The 20,883-nt window shown below is 38.2% G+C and overlaps 1 protein-coding gene across 1 annotated transcript in view; it reads left to right on the plus strand.

Annotated features, from left to right (window-relative positions):
- The window catches only part of CTTNBP2 (cortactin binding protein 2), a 150,600-nt gene that overhangs the window by 127,437 nt on the left and 2,280 nt on the right, over positions 1 to 20,883 (plus strand). Inside the window, 6 exon segments of the mRNA XM_081283104.1 lie at positions 3,739 to 3,917; positions 5,881 to 6,086; positions 6,549 to 6,725; positions 8,869 to 8,932; positions 9,990 to 10,122; positions 17,291 to 17,389. Of these exon segments, the coding sequence (XP_081139230.1) occupies positions 3,739 to 3,917; positions 5,881 to 6,086; positions 6,549 to 6,725; positions 8,869 to 8,932; positions 9,990 to 10,122; positions 17,291 to 17,389 (858 nt within the window).

The raw sequence follows: 20,883 nt of genomic DNA on the forward strand, positions 1-20,883 counted from the left end.
TATCTGCAAGGCCCTGTGAAGTACTCTGTATACATGCAAAGGGTGATTTCTTCTAGAACTGATGTTTAAGAATCCATTCAAGTTTCTTTCTAGATTGCATATTGTTCTGTTTCATGTTTGTTTCATGTCATCAGGTTCAAAAGGATGTGCTAGCATCTACCTCAAGTTCACGTATAACCAGAGCAAATGCATCCTGCCTGCTTCAAACTGACTTCCAGTTTCCCCTTCTGATCCAGTCATCCAGACTTAGAACTTCTTGCCTATTCATGAAGTCAGTCAAGCTTAGCATTTTTTTTTTTTCCTTAAGTCCTCACTCTTTGGCAGACCAAGAAAGACCCAGTAACAGGGTTGATGGACCTTTAGCTGTGGAAACTGATCAGAATACATTGTGATAAGCATAACCATGGACAGCTATTTGGAGGTGCATCTGAACAGTGTTCCCAACTTACTCAGTAGACATTCACCCCTGACCCAGAACTGTAGGGTGTGTCAGGGCATCCTCCCCACCCTTCTGGAGTTCACATTCTCATGGAAAGACAGGCCTATAAAAAGAAGCCATCATCTGGGGTGAGGGCCTTGTTGGATAGTTTTTATTGGGAAAGATTATTTAAATGCTATTTTTTTTAAAAAGACACATCCAAATACCCAGCTTTTCCTCAAGCTTTTCTGTTCTTTTTCTAGTTTTATTTTTATGTGTTAAAGCTAGCAGGATTTAATAATTACCTTTAAAGGAGCATTTATACTTAGTCAATTAAATTTCAGGAAATTACTTAATTAGCCTTTAAAACTTAAATATATTTTAATCTCTCTTTTTAAGAACTTTTAATAAATCTTCCTAAGTACTTAATTAACTCTTTTAAAGCCAGAAAATTAAATTTTAAATCCAGCAATTTAAGTGTTTTCCTGCTGCTTGTACTGTTTATATAAACTTAATGAGATTCTCTTATCCCTTTTAACTTAGAAATGACATGCTGAATCAATAACTCAGTTACCATTTTAAAGTGGTAATATGAGACCATCCTAATATGTAACATTCAAATAAAGAAGTTCTTGAAAACACCAAATATATGATTATCTCTTACCCAGAAAATAGCAACAACATAGATATTATGATATTTAATTCTGAATATTCATGAGGATAAAAATGTCACCATCTCAAGAAACTTGGGTTATTTCTCCATGTAGGGTTATTTTCTTGACTGGCTGACATTGTGTATCAGCAAGAGAGTTTGGTGAGGACTCCTGACCAGGGCTCAGATTTATCTCAGTACCAGGAGGAGCCAGGAGAGTTCCTTCCACAAGCATTATGGGCATAGTGTCTATTTATTGGATAGACACCAGCTTCTAATGTTCTGTCAGTGGGGTGGGTTCAGTGGACAGATAATCTAATTCACAGGCTGGATTTGAGTATAACCCCACTTTTGTTATTTACTACTGGACTAGAGTCACCTAATTAAGCCTTATCTCTTCCTGAGAAGCAGGGCCATAAATTTGATATGACATCAGATTATACTGTATTCTCAATTCTGATTCTCTGTGGCTTCATAGGCACAACACAGACACCATGCTAGTTTTAGGGAACAGGTGACTAATAAGCTCTGTGACAAAAACAGATGAGGGGGTACTGCTATAGAAAATATGGTAGGACCATGGAAGAGTATTTATTTTAGGAATGATGGGAAGGAGGGCCTTTTATTTGGAAAGGATCAGCTGAGAATAGTGGGGAAGGGGTACAGGCAGAAGCAACAGCAGTTGCAAGAAATCAGGAACATAAGGGAGAAGAGCATGTTGTGTGAGGAACTGGAAGACAGTGGTGCAGTGACTTCTTCCTTTGATGATGTGCTAGGCAGAGGGATCAGATCCAGTACTTGAGTCAGTAACAGTTACTGAGGTGATTTACCTGTGCAAGCTTCTCATTTTCCACCCCTTTTATTATATGCAAACATCAGCATCTATTTGTATCCCTCTACCCCGTTACCTCTCCATCCATGTCTGGGATGCTCTTTCTTACCTCCCCTCACCAACCAAGTGTCTCTCACATCCTGGGAGATCAGTTGAAGTCCCACTGAATCTCCTTGTTTTCCCTGATCTGCAATTATTTATTGACTTAATCCTTGTAAATTATCCTAGAGGCTTGTATCTGTACTTAAAGATTGCCAGTTTGGAAGGGATCTTGAGGATATTGTATACCAACATTTTCATTTTACAGATGTTAAAGTTTAACCATAGAGAGACACTTGTGTACCTCCTTCAGACCTCCCATCCCCTGGAGCTGGCTCTGAGTTCCGGAGTCCCAGGACACATCTTTTCTTTTGTCCTCCTCTGTAGTTATAAAGGACACACACTTTGCCCTGTGCCCAAGTGGTAGAAGACATGTTAGCATGCATGTGGTCCTGGGTTCAATCCCCAGCAACAATTTAAAACAAACATGTTTCAATGTGTTTTTTTCCCTCTTTACAGTGTAATTAGTGCTATACATAGTAGACATACAATAAATACAAAGGCCTCTAAGCATCTCTATGAAATCGTATTTATGCTAAAGTAATAAAATTAAGGAAATAAAACAAGTAGTACTGGAAGTTCTATTTATTGGATAGACACCAGCTTCTAATATTCTGTCACATAATAAATACTGTTACCATAAAACAACCAACTTGCAGAATGAGAAATTTCATGTAAACAAAATTTGTACTTCAGAGGGAAGGGGTGCCCACCTGTTTTTCAGGACCTCAGGGTATGCAGATTTCATCCCACCTTTTGGAATTATGAAATGTCTTTCTCCGTCAGGCTACCTAACAGTTCTTTGGAAGTAGTTCATGGATAGTCATTCAGAAACAATCTTCCTGGAAAAAATAATGATTCCACGGGGACTCTATTAAAACCAAGAGCTCTGCCCTGCTCTCCCTTACTTAGTGTGTGGTCTTGACGAGGCAGTTGGGAGACCCCTCTTCCTCTGCCAGCTGCCCACACAGCCAAATCTCTTCCTCTGCCCTGACTGACCCCAGGGATAATACTTGAACAGAGATCATCAGAAAGTTAAACTTGAATTGAAGAAGAAAAAGGTGTCATTTAGTCTGATCATTATTACTAACATTATTTTAAATGTGAGTACTCTTTATTATTTCAGCCAAATGCTGTATTCAAATGTTGTTATTCTTCTAAAAACCAGCTATATATAGTTAATAATGTATAGTAGAAAATTGCTGGTCAGTAGGTCTTCAATGTTCACAATGTAAAAACAACAACAAAAAAAGTGGTGTGTATATAAAGTAAGGAATATGATAAGTTGCTTGATTTAATTATTTCACAGTGAATACATTTATAAAAAACATCATGTTGTATACTGTAACTATACTTTTTATTTACCAATTATTCTTTAATGTAAAAATAAATAAGCTATAGCCCTCGCCTTGTCAAGTATTACCTTTATGACCTTGGGCAAGTTATTATTTCCTTCTGTCTCATTCTTCTGATGTGTAAAATGGAGTGAAAATGCCTTCCTCAGGCTTGCAAAGAATTAAATGAGAAAAGCTTTTATCACTCTAATGTGTGAATATACCTAATCGTGTATTTTAAGCTTTCTCTCCTTCAACCACTCCAGGCAAAGGTAAAGTCAGATTCAGCTAGATTTTTGTCTCATCATTTCAAATACTTATGTTTTTATTTTTGGACTTTTAAAAGCAAAGGGAAAATGAGCATTGTTCTAAGCCAAGCCTCTGTGTCCATCCCTCTTTCTAGTTCAGAGGTCAGGTGCCCTCACCCTGTGATCCTGTGTGCAAGACCGTTGACTGGGCTCTGTCTGTCTGGCGACAGCTCAACTCCTGCCTGGCCCGCTTGGGCACACCTGAAGCACTTCTAGGGCCAAAGTATTTCCTGTCTTGTCCTGTAGTCCCGGGACATGCCCAAGCAACAGTGAAGTAAGTGTGTTCTCCTTATTTTTCTACTTGAAAATAGGACATTAGCACATTTTGGATGTCAGATAGTGAAAATGTTGACCAAACTGCTATGCCACCTTCTGTCTTTAACACAGAATGTACATGGTGACCAAGGCTTCTCATGTAGTTACTAAGATAACTATTTTTGCTAAAAACTAGTAGCAGTTCTTCCTCTATCACAAAACTCTCGTCATAACCATGTTTGGCTTGCTGTGTGGTGTCCTGGGCAAGGTCTCATGAGGAGAACTTTTATGCCCTCTACCCCTGCAAAAACAAAACCACTACCAACTTTGATAAGTTGAAAAACTTCCTCCTTTATTGATAACTATGCACTTACTATGTTTTCATTTGAAGCAACTTAGGAGACATACATACAATAAAGTCAATGAATTAGAAAATCAAAAACAAGTGGAAAGGAGGGAAGTTTGTCACTGTGTGGCTTAGTGAGGATCCTGTGATTAACTACAGGATTTGTTCTTGAATTTTCTGTCATCCTGGGCAGAAATCTGTTTTAGAAAGCAGAGGCAGCAAATAATATTTTCCTTCTTGGAGGATAAACCACCAAATTAATAACAGCTAACTTCAGGGAAAGGAAGAAATGTTAAACAGCATGTTCTTACTGTAAAACAAATGCATTTATGGATATAGAGACTGCTGCCTTCATATCTCTCACAATTAAGTCAAAACTTTTTTTTTAACCTCCAGAGTCTCAGAAACTAAGTCTCAGAAACAACCCATACAGAGTATAGTGTTTGACATGAACTGTAGGAGATGCTGAGGTTTTTACCCTGTTGGCCTATATGCAAGCTGGGGCATTTCCCTGCCATGGTTTCTGGACCGGAAACAAAGAACTTTACCTACATAGGTTCTTTTCACTTAGCTCTCAAGTGCCACAGGGTGATCTTGGTGGCCCAGGTAATACTGGATTTGCATCACAGGTGTGCACCTTCAACCTTCAGTCTTCCAAAGAAGAATGCTGGCAAGAGCTAACACAGGATGTGCAGAAATGCCAGGGTCAGTTGTTTCCCCATAGCATGTTAAGGAGCTGCCTTTAAGGAAAACAAATGAATGAAAACAAACAAACACATAAAGCTTATGTTCTATGTATGTTTAATGCTTTTAGAATACCAGAATTTTCATTTCTATTCCCTATTGTAGTTTTATTTTTTTCCTTGCATTACGCATCACTAGACATTAACAGAGAAACTCACATTAGGTTAATGTTTAATACCTCACAATACTTAAATCTTTCCTGCCAATATCTGATATCTTTGCAGACTTTCCCATCTTTAATTACTTAAATGTTTTTTAGTGCTACAACAAAGTAAAATGTCTTTTGAAGGAATTTCGTGTGGCATCAATTGCTCCAAATTTGGGCTAAACTCCTGTGGCTTACAGCTGTGAGTGCATAGAGTCCACCGGAGGCCATGGCTTGTTGACCCTGTCCTCTCTCTGCAGGACTGAGCCCACCCATCTTGCAACCATCAGCCCTTTCCTTGGAGTAGACAGATTTAATTTGCCAGTGATTATAAAATTGATCCCAACTTCAGAAATATTCAGATACAGTATTGTGTGTCTTATTAAAAATATGTAGCAAATAAGTTTAAACTATTTAGGTAGGAACTTTCAGAAAATCTTCATTTTCCAGATTCCTTCACTATTTAAATTCTTTTCATGTGTTTATTTGTTCATTTATTCAGACAAAACACTCAGGCATTGATTTCAGGATTCAGAGAATGATGTTAAAGAATTTCTCTTATTGAAATGTATTTTTGAGTCCAAATTGGGTAATTTCACTTATTCCAAATCTACCCAGATAAGGTAGCAAATCTATGGAAGCATTTTTTTTTTTTTTTATCCTTGGTCTTCACACCTGTCCTTTGTGGAGTTGTGAGTAATTGGTGAGAGGCCTGATGCTAACTGGTGAATCAATCTCTCTTGCAAGGTGGATGTCTAAGCTGTGGAATGCTATCATCGCACCCAGAGTTCAAGAAGCAATACTGTCAAGAGCCTCTGTGAAAAGACAGCCTGGCCTTGGGCAGACTGCTGCTAAAAAGCACCCTAGCCAAGGACAGCAGGCTGTGGTTAAAGCTGCTCTCAGCATCTTGCTTAACAAAGCTGTTCTGCGCGGCTGTCCCCTCCCCAGGGCAGGTATGTGTGTTCCTGCAGGGAAGAGAGGAAATTCACCCTCATATAATACATGTTGGAATTTGTTTTTAAGGAGTTCTGTTTTGTCTTTTTGTAAGAAAAAACAATTAATAGGCACTTCACAACATTGCTCCAGAACTCTCTTTTAATAAGTACATTGCAAATGACATAATTTCATTCTTCATAATGGCTGAATAAAAGTCATTGTGTGTATATTTTTCTTTATTGTTTTTATTGATGGACATCTAAGCTAGTCAGAACTCTGTTTTCAATTACTGGCTCATGTTGGAATCCTAGAACTCCAAGTAAGATGTGCACCAGTCCACAAAGACCCAGCTTGGGAATTAAGCAGAACTGTGATTTTTCAAGAGTCCCTCTCTGAGAATTGGAGGTGGATTTTGCTTTATCCTATGAAACTTCATCATCACTACCTTCCCTTTGGCAAACTGGAATTTGTTGTTGCAGAGCTAGACCAGCATACAGCTGATTTCAAAGGAGGAAGCTTCCCTTTGTCCATAGTTTCAAGTTATAGCAAGAAAAAAGGAGAGAGCAGTTCCTGGAGAAAAGTGAACACCAGTCCTCGCAAGAAGCCTGGCCGCTTCTCCTCACCCTCCTGGAATAAGCCAGACCTGAGCCATGAAGGTAAGTGGGTAGGTCTGCTGCTCAAAGGAAATTGGGCCCTCATGATCCAGTTTATGGATGCAAATGGGGTTTAATTTTTATCACTGTGCATGTCACAAAGAAAAATACCTGAGTACTTCAATGCATGTTTCCATAGACTACACAGAATATTTAATAGCTACAATTCCAAAAGTATATGGGAGCCCTCTACCTGAAAAATAATCTTTTCATGCTTGAAGTTTTATTTACCTTGTCAATGGTCTTTATTGAAATTAATTTGTTGGGTTTTTTTGTAGTGTCCACAATTAATGTAATAAGATCATTACACTTTGGCATATTTAACTCTTTTTACATATCATTACTTTGCCAATCTTACATTTTAACAGTATGTGTAGAGGTATATTTTATACCAGTATAAGGCCTTTATGAGTGAATCAGTTTTATTTTAATTTGGAGACAAGATCTTGTTCGGTTACCCAGGCTTGCCTTAAGCTTGTAATCCTCCTGCCTCAGCCTCCTGAGTAACTGAGGTTAAAGGCTTTCACCACTATGCCCAGCTGATAGCAAATGATATTTTTTGAAACATGAAAACTTCTTTGAAAGATTAATAAAACTACCATATTTATTGATGCTGACTTTGGCAGACATCAAATCTAAGTTAATTTTACCAAGTACATACATAATTCGTGAGCCAAGAGTTTGTTATCTTTTAATGAGACTTTATTTTACAGTTATTACATTGGATATAGGATTAGTACAGTTGAGTTTTGACACAATTGTTGAAATACCACATGGACAGGGGATATAGCTCAGTGGGAGAGCACTTGCCTACTATGTTGGAGGGCTTTAGTTGGATCCCTAACGCCGCCAAAAAACAAAATATAACACCACAACATGAATCCTTTACATGCAGATCACTATGGACATTCATAAAACTTGAAAAAGACACAGCTTATTTCCTTTCTTACCTAAAACAGAGAGGCAAATGATGTTGGCACAGGCTTCCCAAGGGCAGAGTCCAAGCCCGGGCACTTCTTTAGTAAGTAGGGGTGCAGTGGGACATGCCTGTATTTCCAGCCATATGTGAGGCTAAGGCAGAAGAATGGGAGAATCAAGAGTTTGAAGCAAGCCTGGGCAACACAGGGATCCCTATCTCAAAAAAAAAAAAAGTAATTAGAGGAAAGCCACTAGTCAGTACTTTCAGATAATGAAAAAATATGAGCAAATAGTACATAATTGTCTTTGATGATCTACTTTTAATGAGAATATCTTAAATTCAGTTTATTTTTCAAAGACATTCTGTAGGGAATATTTTGTGGAGCAATATTCATACAATTTTAGAATTCATTGAGAAGCAACTAAATGCTCAAGTGTGTTTACAAATTTGGAGTGAACATTACAGAAACAGATATTTTAGTGGCATTTAAAATGGTTTAACAGTGTTTCTCCAGTGTTTTTGATTATAGGCCAGTCAGATATATCTTGCATCAATCATGTCCAATATCCATAGACCTATGTGTTGGCTTAAGTATATATAACTGATACAAATCAAATTTATGCATGCAGTACAGACTGTTTTCTGTTCTTCAGTATATCAGTTTGCAGTTTGAAAAACATCATTATAATTTCCATGCTTCTTTGTATGCTGTTCCTATTTCCTAAATGATGCATAACTATTAAAAGTGAAATTTCTACGAGTACATTGCTAATGCCACATGTACTGTAGCACATGAACACGCCCACACATCCAACACTGCACTTGATTACAGAGTCAGTGATGCTGGAAAACAGACAAGGGTAGAGAAGAGGAGCATTCAGTAGCAGATGGTAAATTCTTCTTTTGATTCTTTGGAAATAAAGAAATGTAGACTAGTGAAAAGAGGAGGCCCTGATAAAAGTGAAGTTCAGTATTCCTGAATTGAGCTCCAGATGGTACTCTTTTGCTGAGTTCAGTCATCACTGTACATCAGGACGTTAGTTATTCCCTGGCCTTGTGGCAGTGTTACATAGGAGGCTGTTCCTGGGGGACTCTCACAAGGTAGATGTTAGTCCAACAACAGTATTAAAGTATTACAGGGTCCAGAGTCTGTTTCTTTTAAATATAGAGTTCAGTATGCACATGGATGATCCATTCTATTGAAAATGATTATAATTTTTTTAACAGGTATAAAAAGTAAGACTATATCGCAGTTGAATTGTAACAGAAGTGCCTGTCTGTCAAAGCAAAAGTAAGTTCTCCTTTCAGATTTAACTTGTAGCTAACAGATAAATCAGTTTGTGCAACTATTAAGCTATTAATATGATGAAATACATGTTCTAATACTAGCGTTAAATTGAAATATAATGAATGAAATCTAAAAAATATTTATATTAAGTTTAATAACACTTAATGTTAATATTTTGCTTTTAGTTTAAATAATGCTAGAAATATTAGACTTCATTTTCATCAAACTTGATCATTGCTAATGCATTTGACAAACATATGGTAAACTCCTGCATTTATAAACTTTTGGTTAGTCTTTAGATGATTTTTTTAAATTTCAGATTTATACAGTATAGCATGACTTATGTACCTTTAAGTTATCTGTTTATAGTGATAATTTCAACTATTTTTATGTTGTCCCTAGGGAACTGTTGCCGATTTCAGCTTATAGATTGAGATGTAAGGACGATTGAGTTACTCAGACTAGAAAATTTGGGGCAGTTTGCATTAGGTCTCATAGGAGCCTAGTGAGTCATGTACCAACCATTAGTTCCATCACATACCACCACCTACATAATTTCTGCAATAATCCTATGAAACAGGTGTAAGGATTTCTTATAGAGAAGGAAACTCAGATTAAGGGGCAAAGGGAAAAAGGAAATCCTCTCTCAGAGCCAAGTTTTATATTTGTTCCACTGTATCATATTGTCTGCCGTAACATGGTACTTCTTAGCATCTTTATTTTATCTGGTTTGAAAGAAAAGAAAAAAAGGGAGAGAGAGGTTGAAATGTTGTCAGTCCAAGTAGATGTCTTTGTTGAATAAAATTTTATTCTATAAAGAAATTCGAGTGGGAGTTAACAAAATCCTGTGGAGATTTATTACTGAAGTGTTCTAATCTTTCAGGGTATGGAAGTGGGTTGTTGCGTTAAATGACACTTATGAAATACTTGAAAGGATAATAAAAACTCTTTCCCTAACCCACACCAAATCCCCCCAAAAGGTACCAGTGCCTAGATTTCCATATTGGGGATTGGGTAATTGTTCTCACATGAAAAATTCATTTCTGAAATTTTGCATTAGGTCCTTGGAGAATGATCTGTCATTAACCTTGACTTTGGATCAGAGACTCTCTCTGGGTTCAGATGATGAAGCAGATCTTGTCAAAGAACTTCAGAGTATGTGCTCCAGCAAATCTGAATCTGATATAAGCAAGGTAAGTAGTCCAAATAGGTTACATCAGTGACTGGAAATAGCAGAAAAACCTACCTTTATAAAGGGACCCTTGAATTCCATCATTTTGTATAATTATAATGCACCAATAACAAATATGGGGGAAGGACACTTGGAGCCACATGATAATACTTGTTTCGTAAAAGAAATTGTTTATTGAAGAGTATAGTTATTGGTCTAAATGAAACTATTCCTCACTTTGCTTAGAAAAGACATTTTCCCAAAATGTTTATATAAAATTTTCTTTTTCCAAATATTCTTCTCAAAGACCTGAAGTTTAAATTGTATCTTAACTGCATTAGCACAAATCACACCAACATATTTGGTCAGCTTTTTATAAAAGCATAAATTTGACTTTCATCAAGCTATTCCTTATTTCTAATTTTGGTACGTAAGTCATGTATCAAAATTATAACAAGTTTCACAGTAAGTTCAGGTTATATGCAGAATTTTAGCAATTCCTGCACAAAAAATAATTCACCTACATAATTCAAATCATTATGGTCTTTAAGCTCTGAACTTTCCAAATACGGAAAGAGCATCAAGTTCAACCTGTCTTGGCCTCTCATCTGTAGACAGTTTGACCAAACTTCTTGACAGATGCCGTTTAGTTGGAAGAGAGCCTATGAAGATAGTTTTAACTTGCACAGGTTCCATTGAAAGACTCAACTATTTTTTTTTATTGTTGGTTGTTCAAAACATTACATAGTTCTTGACATATCATATTTCACATTTTGATTCAAGTGGGTTATGAACTCCCATTTTTACCCCATATACAGATTGCAGAATCACATCAGTTACACTTCCATTGATTTACATATTGCCATATTAGTGTCTGTTGTATTCTGCCTTTCCTATCCTCTACTATCCCCCCTCCCCTCCCCTCTTCTCTCTCTACCCCCTCTACTGTAATTCATTTCTCCCCCTTGTATTATTTTTCCCTTTCCCCTCACTTCCTCTTGTATGTAATTTTGTATAACCATGAGGGTCTCCTTCCATTTCCATGCAATTTCCCTTCCCTCTCGCTTTCCCTCCCACCTCTCATCCCTGTTTAATGTTAATCTTCTTCTCATGCTCTTCGTCCCTACTCTGTTCTTAGTTACTCTCCTTATATCAAAGAAGATATTTGGCATTTGTTTTTTAGGGATTGGCTGGCTTCACATAGCATAATCTGCTCTAATGCCATCCATTTCCCTCCAAATTCTATGATTTTGTCATTTTTTAATGCAGACTAATACTCCATTGTGTATAGATGCCACATTTTTTTATCCATTCATCTATTGAAGGGCATCTAGGTTGGTTCCACAGTCTTGCTATTGTGAATTGTGCTGCTATGAACATCGATGTAGCAGTGTCCCTGTAGCATGCTCTTTGTAGGTCTTTAGGGAATAGACTGAGAAGGGGAATAGCTGGGTCAAATGGTGGTTCCATTCCCAGCTTTCCAAGAAATCTCCATACTGCTTTCCAAATTGGCCGCACCAATTTGCAGTCCCACCAACAATGAGCAAGTGTACCCTTTTCCCCACATCCTCGCCAGCACTTGTTGTTGTTTGACTTCCTAATGGCTGCCAATCTTACTGGAGTGAGATGGTATCTTAGGGTGGTTTTGATTTGCATTTCTCTGACTGCTAGCGATGCTGAGCATTTTTTCATATGCTTGTTGATTGATAGTATGTCCTCCTCTGAGAATTGTCTGTTCAGGTCCTTGGCCCATTTGTTGATTGGGTTATTTGTTATCTTATTGTCTAATTTTTTGAGTTCTTTATATACTCTGGATATTAGGGCTCTATCTGAAGTGTGAGGAGTAAAGATTTGTTCCCAGGATGTAGGCTCCCTATTTACCTCTCTTATTGTTTCTTTTGCTGAGAAAAAACTTTTTAGTTTGAGTAAGTCCCATTTGTTGATTCTAGTTATTAACACTTGTGCTATGGGTGTTCTATTGAGGAATTTGGGGCCCGACCCCACAGTATGTAGATCGTAGCCAACTTTTTCTTCTATCAGACGCTCTGTCTCTGATTTGATATCAAGCTCCTTGATCCATATTGAGTTAACTTTTGTGCATTTCGAGAGAAAGGGATTCAGTTTCATTTTGATGCATATGGATTCCCAGTTTTCCCAGCACCATTTGTTGAAGATGCTATCCTTCCTCCATTGCATGCTTTTAGCCCCTTTATCAAATATAAGATAGTTGTAGTTTTGGGGATTGGTTTCTGTGTCCTCTATTCTGTACCATTGGTCCACCCGCCTGTTTTGGTACCAGTACCATGCTGTTTTTGTTACTATTGCTCTGTAGTATAGTTTGAAGTCTGGTATTGCTATACCGCCTGATTCACACTTCCTGCTTAGCATTGTTTTTGCTATTCTGGGTCTTTTGTTTTTCCATATGAATTTCATGATAGCTTTATCTATTTCTACAAGAAATGCCGTTGGGATTTTGATTGGCATTGCATTAAACCTATAGAGAACTTTTGGTAATATCGCCATTTTGATGATGTTAGTTCTGCCTATCCATGAACAGGGTATATTTTTCCATCTTCTAAGATGATCTTCAATTTCTCTCTTTAGGGTTCTGTAGTTTTCATTGTATAAGTCTTTCACCTCTTGTTAGGTTGATTCCCAAGTATTTTATTTTATTTTATTTTTTTTTTTGAGGATATTGTGAATGGAGTGTTTTTCCTCATTTCCATTTCAGACGATTTGTCGCTGACATACAGGATTGCCTTTGATTTAGGCGTGTTGATTTTATATCCTGCCACTTTGCTAAATTCATTTATTAGCTCTAATAGTTTCTTTGTAGACCCTTTTGGGTCTGCTAGGTATAGAATCATGTCATCTGCAAATAGTGATAATTTAAGTTCTCCTTTTCCTATTTTATGCCTTTAATTTCTTTCGTCTAATTGCTCTGGCCAGTGTTTCGAGAACTATGTTGAACAGAAGTGGTGAAAGAGGGCATCCCTGTCTTGTTCCAGATTTTAGAGGGAATGCCTTCAATTTTTCTCCATTCAGAATGATGCTAGCCTGAGGCTTAGCATAGATTGCTTTTACAATGTTGAGGTATGTTCCTGTTATCCCTAGTTTTTCAAGAGTTTTGAACATAAAGGGATGCTGTACTTTGTCGAATGCTTTTTCCGCATCTATCGAGATGATCATATGGTTCTTAAGTTTAAGTCTATTGATGTGGTGAATAACATTTATTGATTTCCGTATATTGAACCAGCCTTGCATCCCAGGGATGAATCCTACTTGATCATGATGCACAATTTTTTTGATATGTTTTTGTATCCGATTCGCCAGAATTTTATTGAGGATTTTTGCATCTAGGTTCATTAGAGATATTGGTCTGTAGTTTTCTTTCTTTGAAGTGTCTTTGTCTGGTTTAGGCATCAGGGTGATGTTGGCCTCGTAGAATGAATTTGGAAGTTCTCCCTCTTTTTCAATTTCCTGAAATAGCTTGAAAAGTATTGGTATTAGTTCCTCTTTAAAGGTTTTGTAAAACTCTGCTGTATACCCATCCGGTCCTGGGCTTTTCTTAGAAGAAACCATCAAAAGACTACCAACTATTTCTTCAATTGATATTGGTCTGTTAAGGTTGTCTATATCCTCCTGACTCAATCTGGGCAGATCATATGACTTAAGAAATTTATCGATGCCTTCACTATCTTCTATTTTATTGGAGTATAAGGATTCAAAATAATTTCTGATTATCTTCTGTATTTCTGAAGTATCTGTTGTGATATTGCCTTTTTCATCCCGTATGCTAGTAGTTTGAGTTCTCTCTCTTCTTCTCTTTGTTAGCATGGCTAAGGGTCTGTAGATTTTGTTTATTTTTTCAAAGAACCAACTTTTAGTTTTGTCAATTTTTTCAGTTGTTTCTTTTGTTTTGATTTCATTAATTTCAGCTCTGATTTTAATTATTTCTTGCCTTCTACTTCTTTTGCTGTTGTTTTGCTCTTCTTTTTCTAGGATTTTGAGATGAAGTATGAGATCATTTATTTGTTGGTTTTTTCTTTTTTTAAGGAATGAACTCCAAGCAATGAATTTTCCTCTTAGAACTGCTTTCAATGTGTCCCATAGATTCCGATATGTTGTGTCTGTGTTTTCATTTAACTCTAAGAAGTTTTTAATTTCCTCCTTGATGTCTTCTAAAACCCATTGATCATTCAGTAACCTATTGTTCATTCTCCAAGTGATGCATGATTTTTCCTTCCTTCTTTTATCGTTGATTTTCAGTTTCATTCCATTATGATCAGATAGGATGCATGGTATTATCTCTACTCCTTTATATTGTCTAAGAGTTGCCCTGTGACATAATATATGATCTATTTTTGAGAAGGATCCATGTGCTGCTGAGAAAAAAGTGTAACTGCTTGATGTTGGGCGGTATATTCTATATATGTCAATTAAGTCTAGGTTATTAATTGTGTTATTGAGTTCTATAGTTTCCTTATTCAACTTTTGTTTGGAAGATCTGTCCAGTGGTGAGAGAGGTGTGTTGAAGTCTCCCATGATCATTGTATGGTGGTCTATTAGACTCTTGAACTTGAGAAGAGTTTGCTTGATGAACATAGCTGCACCGTTGTTTGGGGCATATATATTTATAATTGTTATGTCTTGTTGGTTCATGGTTCCCTTGAGCAGTATGTAGTGTCCCTCTTTATCCCTTTTGATTAACTTTGGCTTGAAATCTATTTTATTTGATATGAGTATGGACACTCCTGCTCGTTTCCGAAGTCCATATGAGTGATATGATTTTTCCCAACCTTTCACCTTCAGCCTATGTATGTCTTTTCCTATCAAATGCATCTCCTGTAGTTAGCATATTGTTGGGTCTTGTTTTGTGATCCATTCTACTAGCCTGTGTCTCTTAATTGGTGAGTTTAAGCCATTAACATTTAGGGTTATTATTGAGATATGGTTTGTTCTTCCAGCCATATTTGTTTATTTATGTTACTAAACATGGTTTGTTTTCCTCTTTGATTATTTTCCCCCCTTTACTGTCCTACCTCCCACTGTTGGTTTTCATTGTTGTTTTCTATTTCCTCTTCCTGAAATGTTTTGCCAGTGATGTTTTGAAGAGATGGTTTTCTAGCTGCAAATTATTTTAACTTTTGTTTATCGTGGAAGGTTTTAATTTCATCTTCCATCCTGAAGCTTAATTTCACTGGATACATGATTCTTGGTTGGAACCCATTTTCTTTCAGTGTTTGAAAAATGTTATTCCAGGATCTTCTAGCTTTCAGAGTCTGTGTTGAGAGATCAGCTGTTATCCTGATTGGTTTACCCCTAAATGTAATCTGCTTCCTTTCTCTTGTAGCTTTTAAAATTTTCTCCTTATTCTGTATGCTGGGCATCTTCATTATAATGTGTCTAGGTGTGGATCTCTTATGATTTTGCACATTCGGCGTCCTGTAGGCTTCTAGGATTTGGGATTCTGTCTCATTCTTCAAGTCTGGGAAGTGTTCTCATATTATTTCATTGAATAGTTTGCTCATTCCTTTGGTTTGGACCTCTATACCTTCCTGTATCCCAATGACTCTTAAGTTTGGTCTTTTAATGTTATCCCATATTTCTTGAATGTTCTGCTCATGGTTTCTTAGCAGACTTGCTGAACTGTCTATGTTCTTTTCAAGTTGAAATACTTTATCTTCATTGTCTGATGTTCTATCTTGTAAGTGATCTACTCTGCTGGTAGTATTCTCAATTGAGTTTTTAAGTTGGTTTATTGCTTCCTGCATTTCTAGGATTTCTATTTGTTTGTTTTTTATTACCTCTATCTCCCTGTGAAATTGATATTTTACTTCCTGGATTTGTTTATGTAGTTCCTTGTCAAAGTGATCTTTCATTGTCTGATTGTGCTGTCTCATGTCTTCCTTGAGACTCCAGATCATCTGAAGCATGTATAGCCTGAACTCTTTATCTGACATTCCATCTGTTGCAGCTATTACCTCTTCTAAAGTTGAGTTGACCTGCATTGCTTGTGGTACTTTCTTTCCTTGTCTTTTCATACTGCTTGTGTTTCTTTCTGCTTGGTGAAACTGTTGTGTTTTTGAAATTTTCCCCCTATATATTTATATTGCTCTTGTATAGTTGAAAAGTCTCCCTTGCAGGGCGGGCAGCGGCTGTGCTCCTCCTCCAGTTGGTGTGACATGTCTACCACACCCGCAGACCCCTGGGGCTGTTCTGCCAGTCGGTCGCAGGTCTGCCTACCTTGCGGCTCTGCTCTGCCCTTACACCAATTGGGGTGACGTGACTACCACGCCGGCGGGCCACTGGGTCTGTTCAGGGTGCAGGCAGCGGCTCTGCTCTGCCCCTACTCCAATTGGGGTGACGTGTCTACCACACCGGCAAGCCGCTGGGCCTATCCCGCTGGTCGGTCGCAAGTCTGCCTACCTTGCGGGCTCGGGCGGCGGCTCTGCTCGGCCCCTACTGCAGTTGGGGTGAAGTGATACCACGCCGGCGGGTCGCTAGGCCTGTTCCGGGCGCGGGCGACGGCTCTGCTCTGCCCCTACTCCAATTGGTGTGACGTGTCTACCACGCCGGCAGGCCGCTAGGCCTGTCCCGCTGGTCGGTCGCAGGTCTGCCTACCTTGCGGGCTCAGGCGGCAGCTCTGCTCGGCCCCTACTGCAGTTGGGGTGAAGTGATACCATGCCGGGTCACTAGGCCTGTTCTGGGCGCGGCTGGCGGCCCTGCTCTGCCCCTACTCCAATTGGTGTGACGTAAGACTCAACTATTATACCTGAACACTCATACTCTCCAGGACCAAGTAGAATTGGCTTTTATTTAATTTTGCTGGAAATGAATTGAAATTCTTATCCATTAGAAAAATAAGGTAATGATTAAAATCTGGCAAATTTTACCCTTTCTTTACTTGACAAATGACTTTGTCTTCCTATAGGATTATTTTGCTCTTTTTTTGACCTATTTAATACTCTTTTCCCTTCCAGGATATTTCTCATGTACTTGGTGTTGGTTTAACATGCAGCCCTCAAGTCTTTCACATGAACAATGCAGGATTTGGGGGGGGAATGTTGTACGGAACTCCCCAGTGTCAGGGAAGAGGACAGTACTTCTGTGGGTTTCCTGATGTAATATTTAGCTGTGCTTTGAGTGTAACTGTTGAGACATGACTTGATAAATTCTCTATCTTCCAGATTGCTGATTCCAGGGATGATTTAAGGAGGCTTGATAGTTCAGGAAACAACCCTGCATTTTCAGCAATAGTTAATACAAGAATGCCAGTGTCACAAAAGGTGAGTGTCCCCTTCTCCCAAAAATGGGACCCAAAAGAGTTATTGCAGAATTGAGTTCATAAATTTTTCAGTGTGAATCACAAAGTTATTTTTAAATCACAACTAGGAAATGAGAATTGGTTAATAAGAACTTTTACGTTTATCCTATCAAGATAGGAAAGACTGTTGTTTGAATAGTATCTTGAAGTAATGACATAAGAAAACATTACTATTTTCTTTCTGTTTGATATTCTAATTTCAGTCCAGTATTTGAGGTGTCATTTGAGAAGATCACCCTTTGCTTTCATTCTTGTATGCCAAACTAAAACTAATTTCTGTTGTCTTGGTTGTTCTTAAATGGAAAAAAAAAATTTAAAAATAGAACTTTTAAGATTTCTTGCATTCTGGAAAATTCGAGTTACAGCAAAGGGCTAAGTGAAAGCATAAAGATCTTATACATGTTTAAATCTTAATTTCCTCACCTGCATTATGCTTCAGTGAGAAACTTTCCTTTTAAAATAAACCAGAGTGACAAGTACAGCCAAGACTATGATAGATTGCACTAACCTCTTGAAATTGCTTTCAGAACTGTGGCACTGGACCATTATTGATTAGTTAATAAGTGGCAGGAGACAGTACAGCATTATTCCTGGGTAAACAATAAAACTACTTCTTACCCTTTCATTATTTTATGAGGATGCAGATTTCATAGAGGCACTTAGGAGTGTGTGGTTTGTTCACCCAGCCATGTCATTTGCTATCACATCCTGTTCTTGTCTAGTCCCATGGCAGCTTACAAAGACCTGTGTGTGTGAGGGCAGGATTATAAAGTGGGCACAGTGTAACTATTAAATTATAAATCCTTATCTGACCACTGGCAGCCCTGGACTGCACAGTCACTGCTTCATTAGACTTTAGTTCTGGTGATATGTGGAACCGGATGAACTGTTCATTGAAGGAAGGAGGGGATTTTCAGGGGTGGGTCCCTAATAAAATGCATAGCATGTTGACCTGTGAAGAAGAATAGGGCTTTTAAGCTCACTCTATCATAAAATGATCCCATTTTTGAGGGGGGGAGGTAACAGTTTAGAAATTTAGAGAATATTTAAGGTCACTACTGACTGAGCATTTTGGTTGGAGAGTACTTTGCTCAGGGTCTGTCCCTTTCTCTTTTGTGTGTCTATGTGTGCAGTACTGGGACTTGAACCCAGGACTTCACATATGGTAGGCAAGTGCTCTACCACTGAGCTGCACCTTCAGCCCCCTTTGTCATCTTTAGAGTCTCGATTTGCTGTCCATATATGATGGCCTGCCCTGAGCTTTGGTTGATTGGAGACAAGAGCTCATGTCTTAGGACTCCTTGTGGAACAGTCACAGGAAGGGCCTGTGAGTCCAGTGATGAGCCACTTTCTCCATAGAGCTGTCACTTTCCTGTATAAAATTGTTGTGTGGTAGAGACTTGCTCTTGTTATTTAAATGTCTGATGGCAAAATGTTTTTGTATCCTTTCTTCTCTGTCACATGACCATATTGCATTACTACAATAAGGTTCTGTCCATAACAAATAGTACTGAAAATGATTAAGCTCTAGGCAGCTCAGAACAATTTTGTCTTGAAAGAGTGATTTTTCTTTTAAATGGGTCATCTTATCTGGGCTCATAAAAAGAATGGTGTGGTTGTTTAAATGTGCAGTATGATGGGAAATGAGGAACACCTTTGCCCCCTGAAGAGTCTTGGAGAGGCGCTTTCATGATAGCTAGATGTTTTTCTCAGATCTGGCCAGCAGAGGGCAAAGGACACTCACTCAGCAGCCTTCTGAAAGCTGCAGACTGGATTCCTTTTCTATCCTCCTGATAACTAGCTTTCCTTGGTTCCATGCCCAGTTTCTTCTGTTATCAGGAAGTAACTCCCCTTTGAGGTAAGAGCTTTGGGTTAGTTGAAAGCTTTTTCTCCTTCACAGCCAGAAGACTAGCTCTGCCTCTGTAAGAAACCAAAGATAAGTAACTTCTTTGTCCTCATTATGCAACACAATGTAACCCCTTACTACTCTAACAGCAAAGGCCTGTAATTGGGTTTATTAATTGAGAGTCATGATAACCAGCCACCCTTAGTTAAAATTAAATAATTAAATCAGCAATAGCAAGAACAATTACTAATAAATGTTTTATGTAAATGTAAACCAATCTCCTTAAAGCAAAAGTTCTCGCCTTTCAGGATAAAATCCACTTGAAGTTTTCTTTTCCCTTCATCCCCAGTGCCCGCATGCTGCCCCCTAGAGGTTCTGATGTAACTGTCTGAGATGGGGCCTGGACACTGCACGTTTTAAAGCCAGGGCTTCAAGCCACTTCTCTAAAATATAGTTCTGATCTGTCATCCTCATTTTACACCCCCGTTTCTTTCTTTCTAAATGTCTCTTTACAGGTGTTGATATACCTGCACATAACTTTTTTTTAAGCAGCGCTGGAGATTGAACCACTGAGCTATATCCCAGCTCCCCTTCATGAAACTTTCTATACACTTCTCCACTGTCTGATCTTTAAAGATGTACAGGACTGTAAAAGGACAATCTCTGTTTTCCTGCCCCCTATTTTCTGATCTAGATAGATTATAGTATCTTCTTGACTTCAGATGTTTTGTATTGAATGGAATGAATGGCTTTGATTTAACAATCACTCCTTAAGGCTAATTGAAATGTTAGGGTAGTACACTTCTATTCAAATTGGAGTTTTTCTTTGAGTTTCATATGCTTGACAACATTGAGAGTAACCTGTTATGCTGAATATGAAGAACTTTAGAGCTCAGGAAACATTAACCACCCTTAACTTTCCTATGTGAAGGAGCTGGTGGTGGATATTAGCTTTGAGAAAAAGACCCAGAAAGCTGTACTTGGGTGTCAGTAACATCGCTCTTTCCTACAGGACACTGTCAGGCATTTGATCTCCCAGACTTAGACTGCTGTGGCCCAGTGATGCCTTATGTTCTCCTCATACCTCCTCCTATCCTCACACCTCCAGAGGCTGATTCAGCCAGAGTCTCCTCTGCTGTGGGTGCTTCTTGGTACTTCATGTTTCATGCTTTTCTGCCGAGGGAACTTTTGTCCTAAAGTCATCACCTTCCTCAGTCACAGTTTAGCAATCTGGACTTCTTTCTCTCCCTTCCCCTACAAATGTCCTAGACCCATATCCATACCCTTCCTAGAGTTGCACAGTTGTCTTACCATTGAAGATCAGCTAGAGCCAAGAATCTGGCACCGCTACTCACTTCCGTGATTTAATGTACATGTGATAGGCTTTATTAGGACTTTACTAGGGGGAGGCAGAAGGAAAGCGATTGGAATCAAGACCATTAGTGATATGCCTAGATGTTTAGGACTTCTGCAGTTAATTCTTATTAAGCCATCCACTTGTTTTCTGTTAACATAGGATTAAGTGGAAGAGGGGAGACTGAAGTCTCTTGTTAAACTGAGAGAACAGCATATTTAGCCAATAAGAAAGACTTTAGAAATGGTTGGGATTG

This window comes from Spermophilus citellus, assembly GCF_964194105.1.
Source record: "Spermophilus citellus genome assembly, chromosome: 3".
NCBI lineage: Eukaryota > Metazoa > Chordata > Mammalia > Rodentia > Sciuridae > Spermophilus > Spermophilus citellus.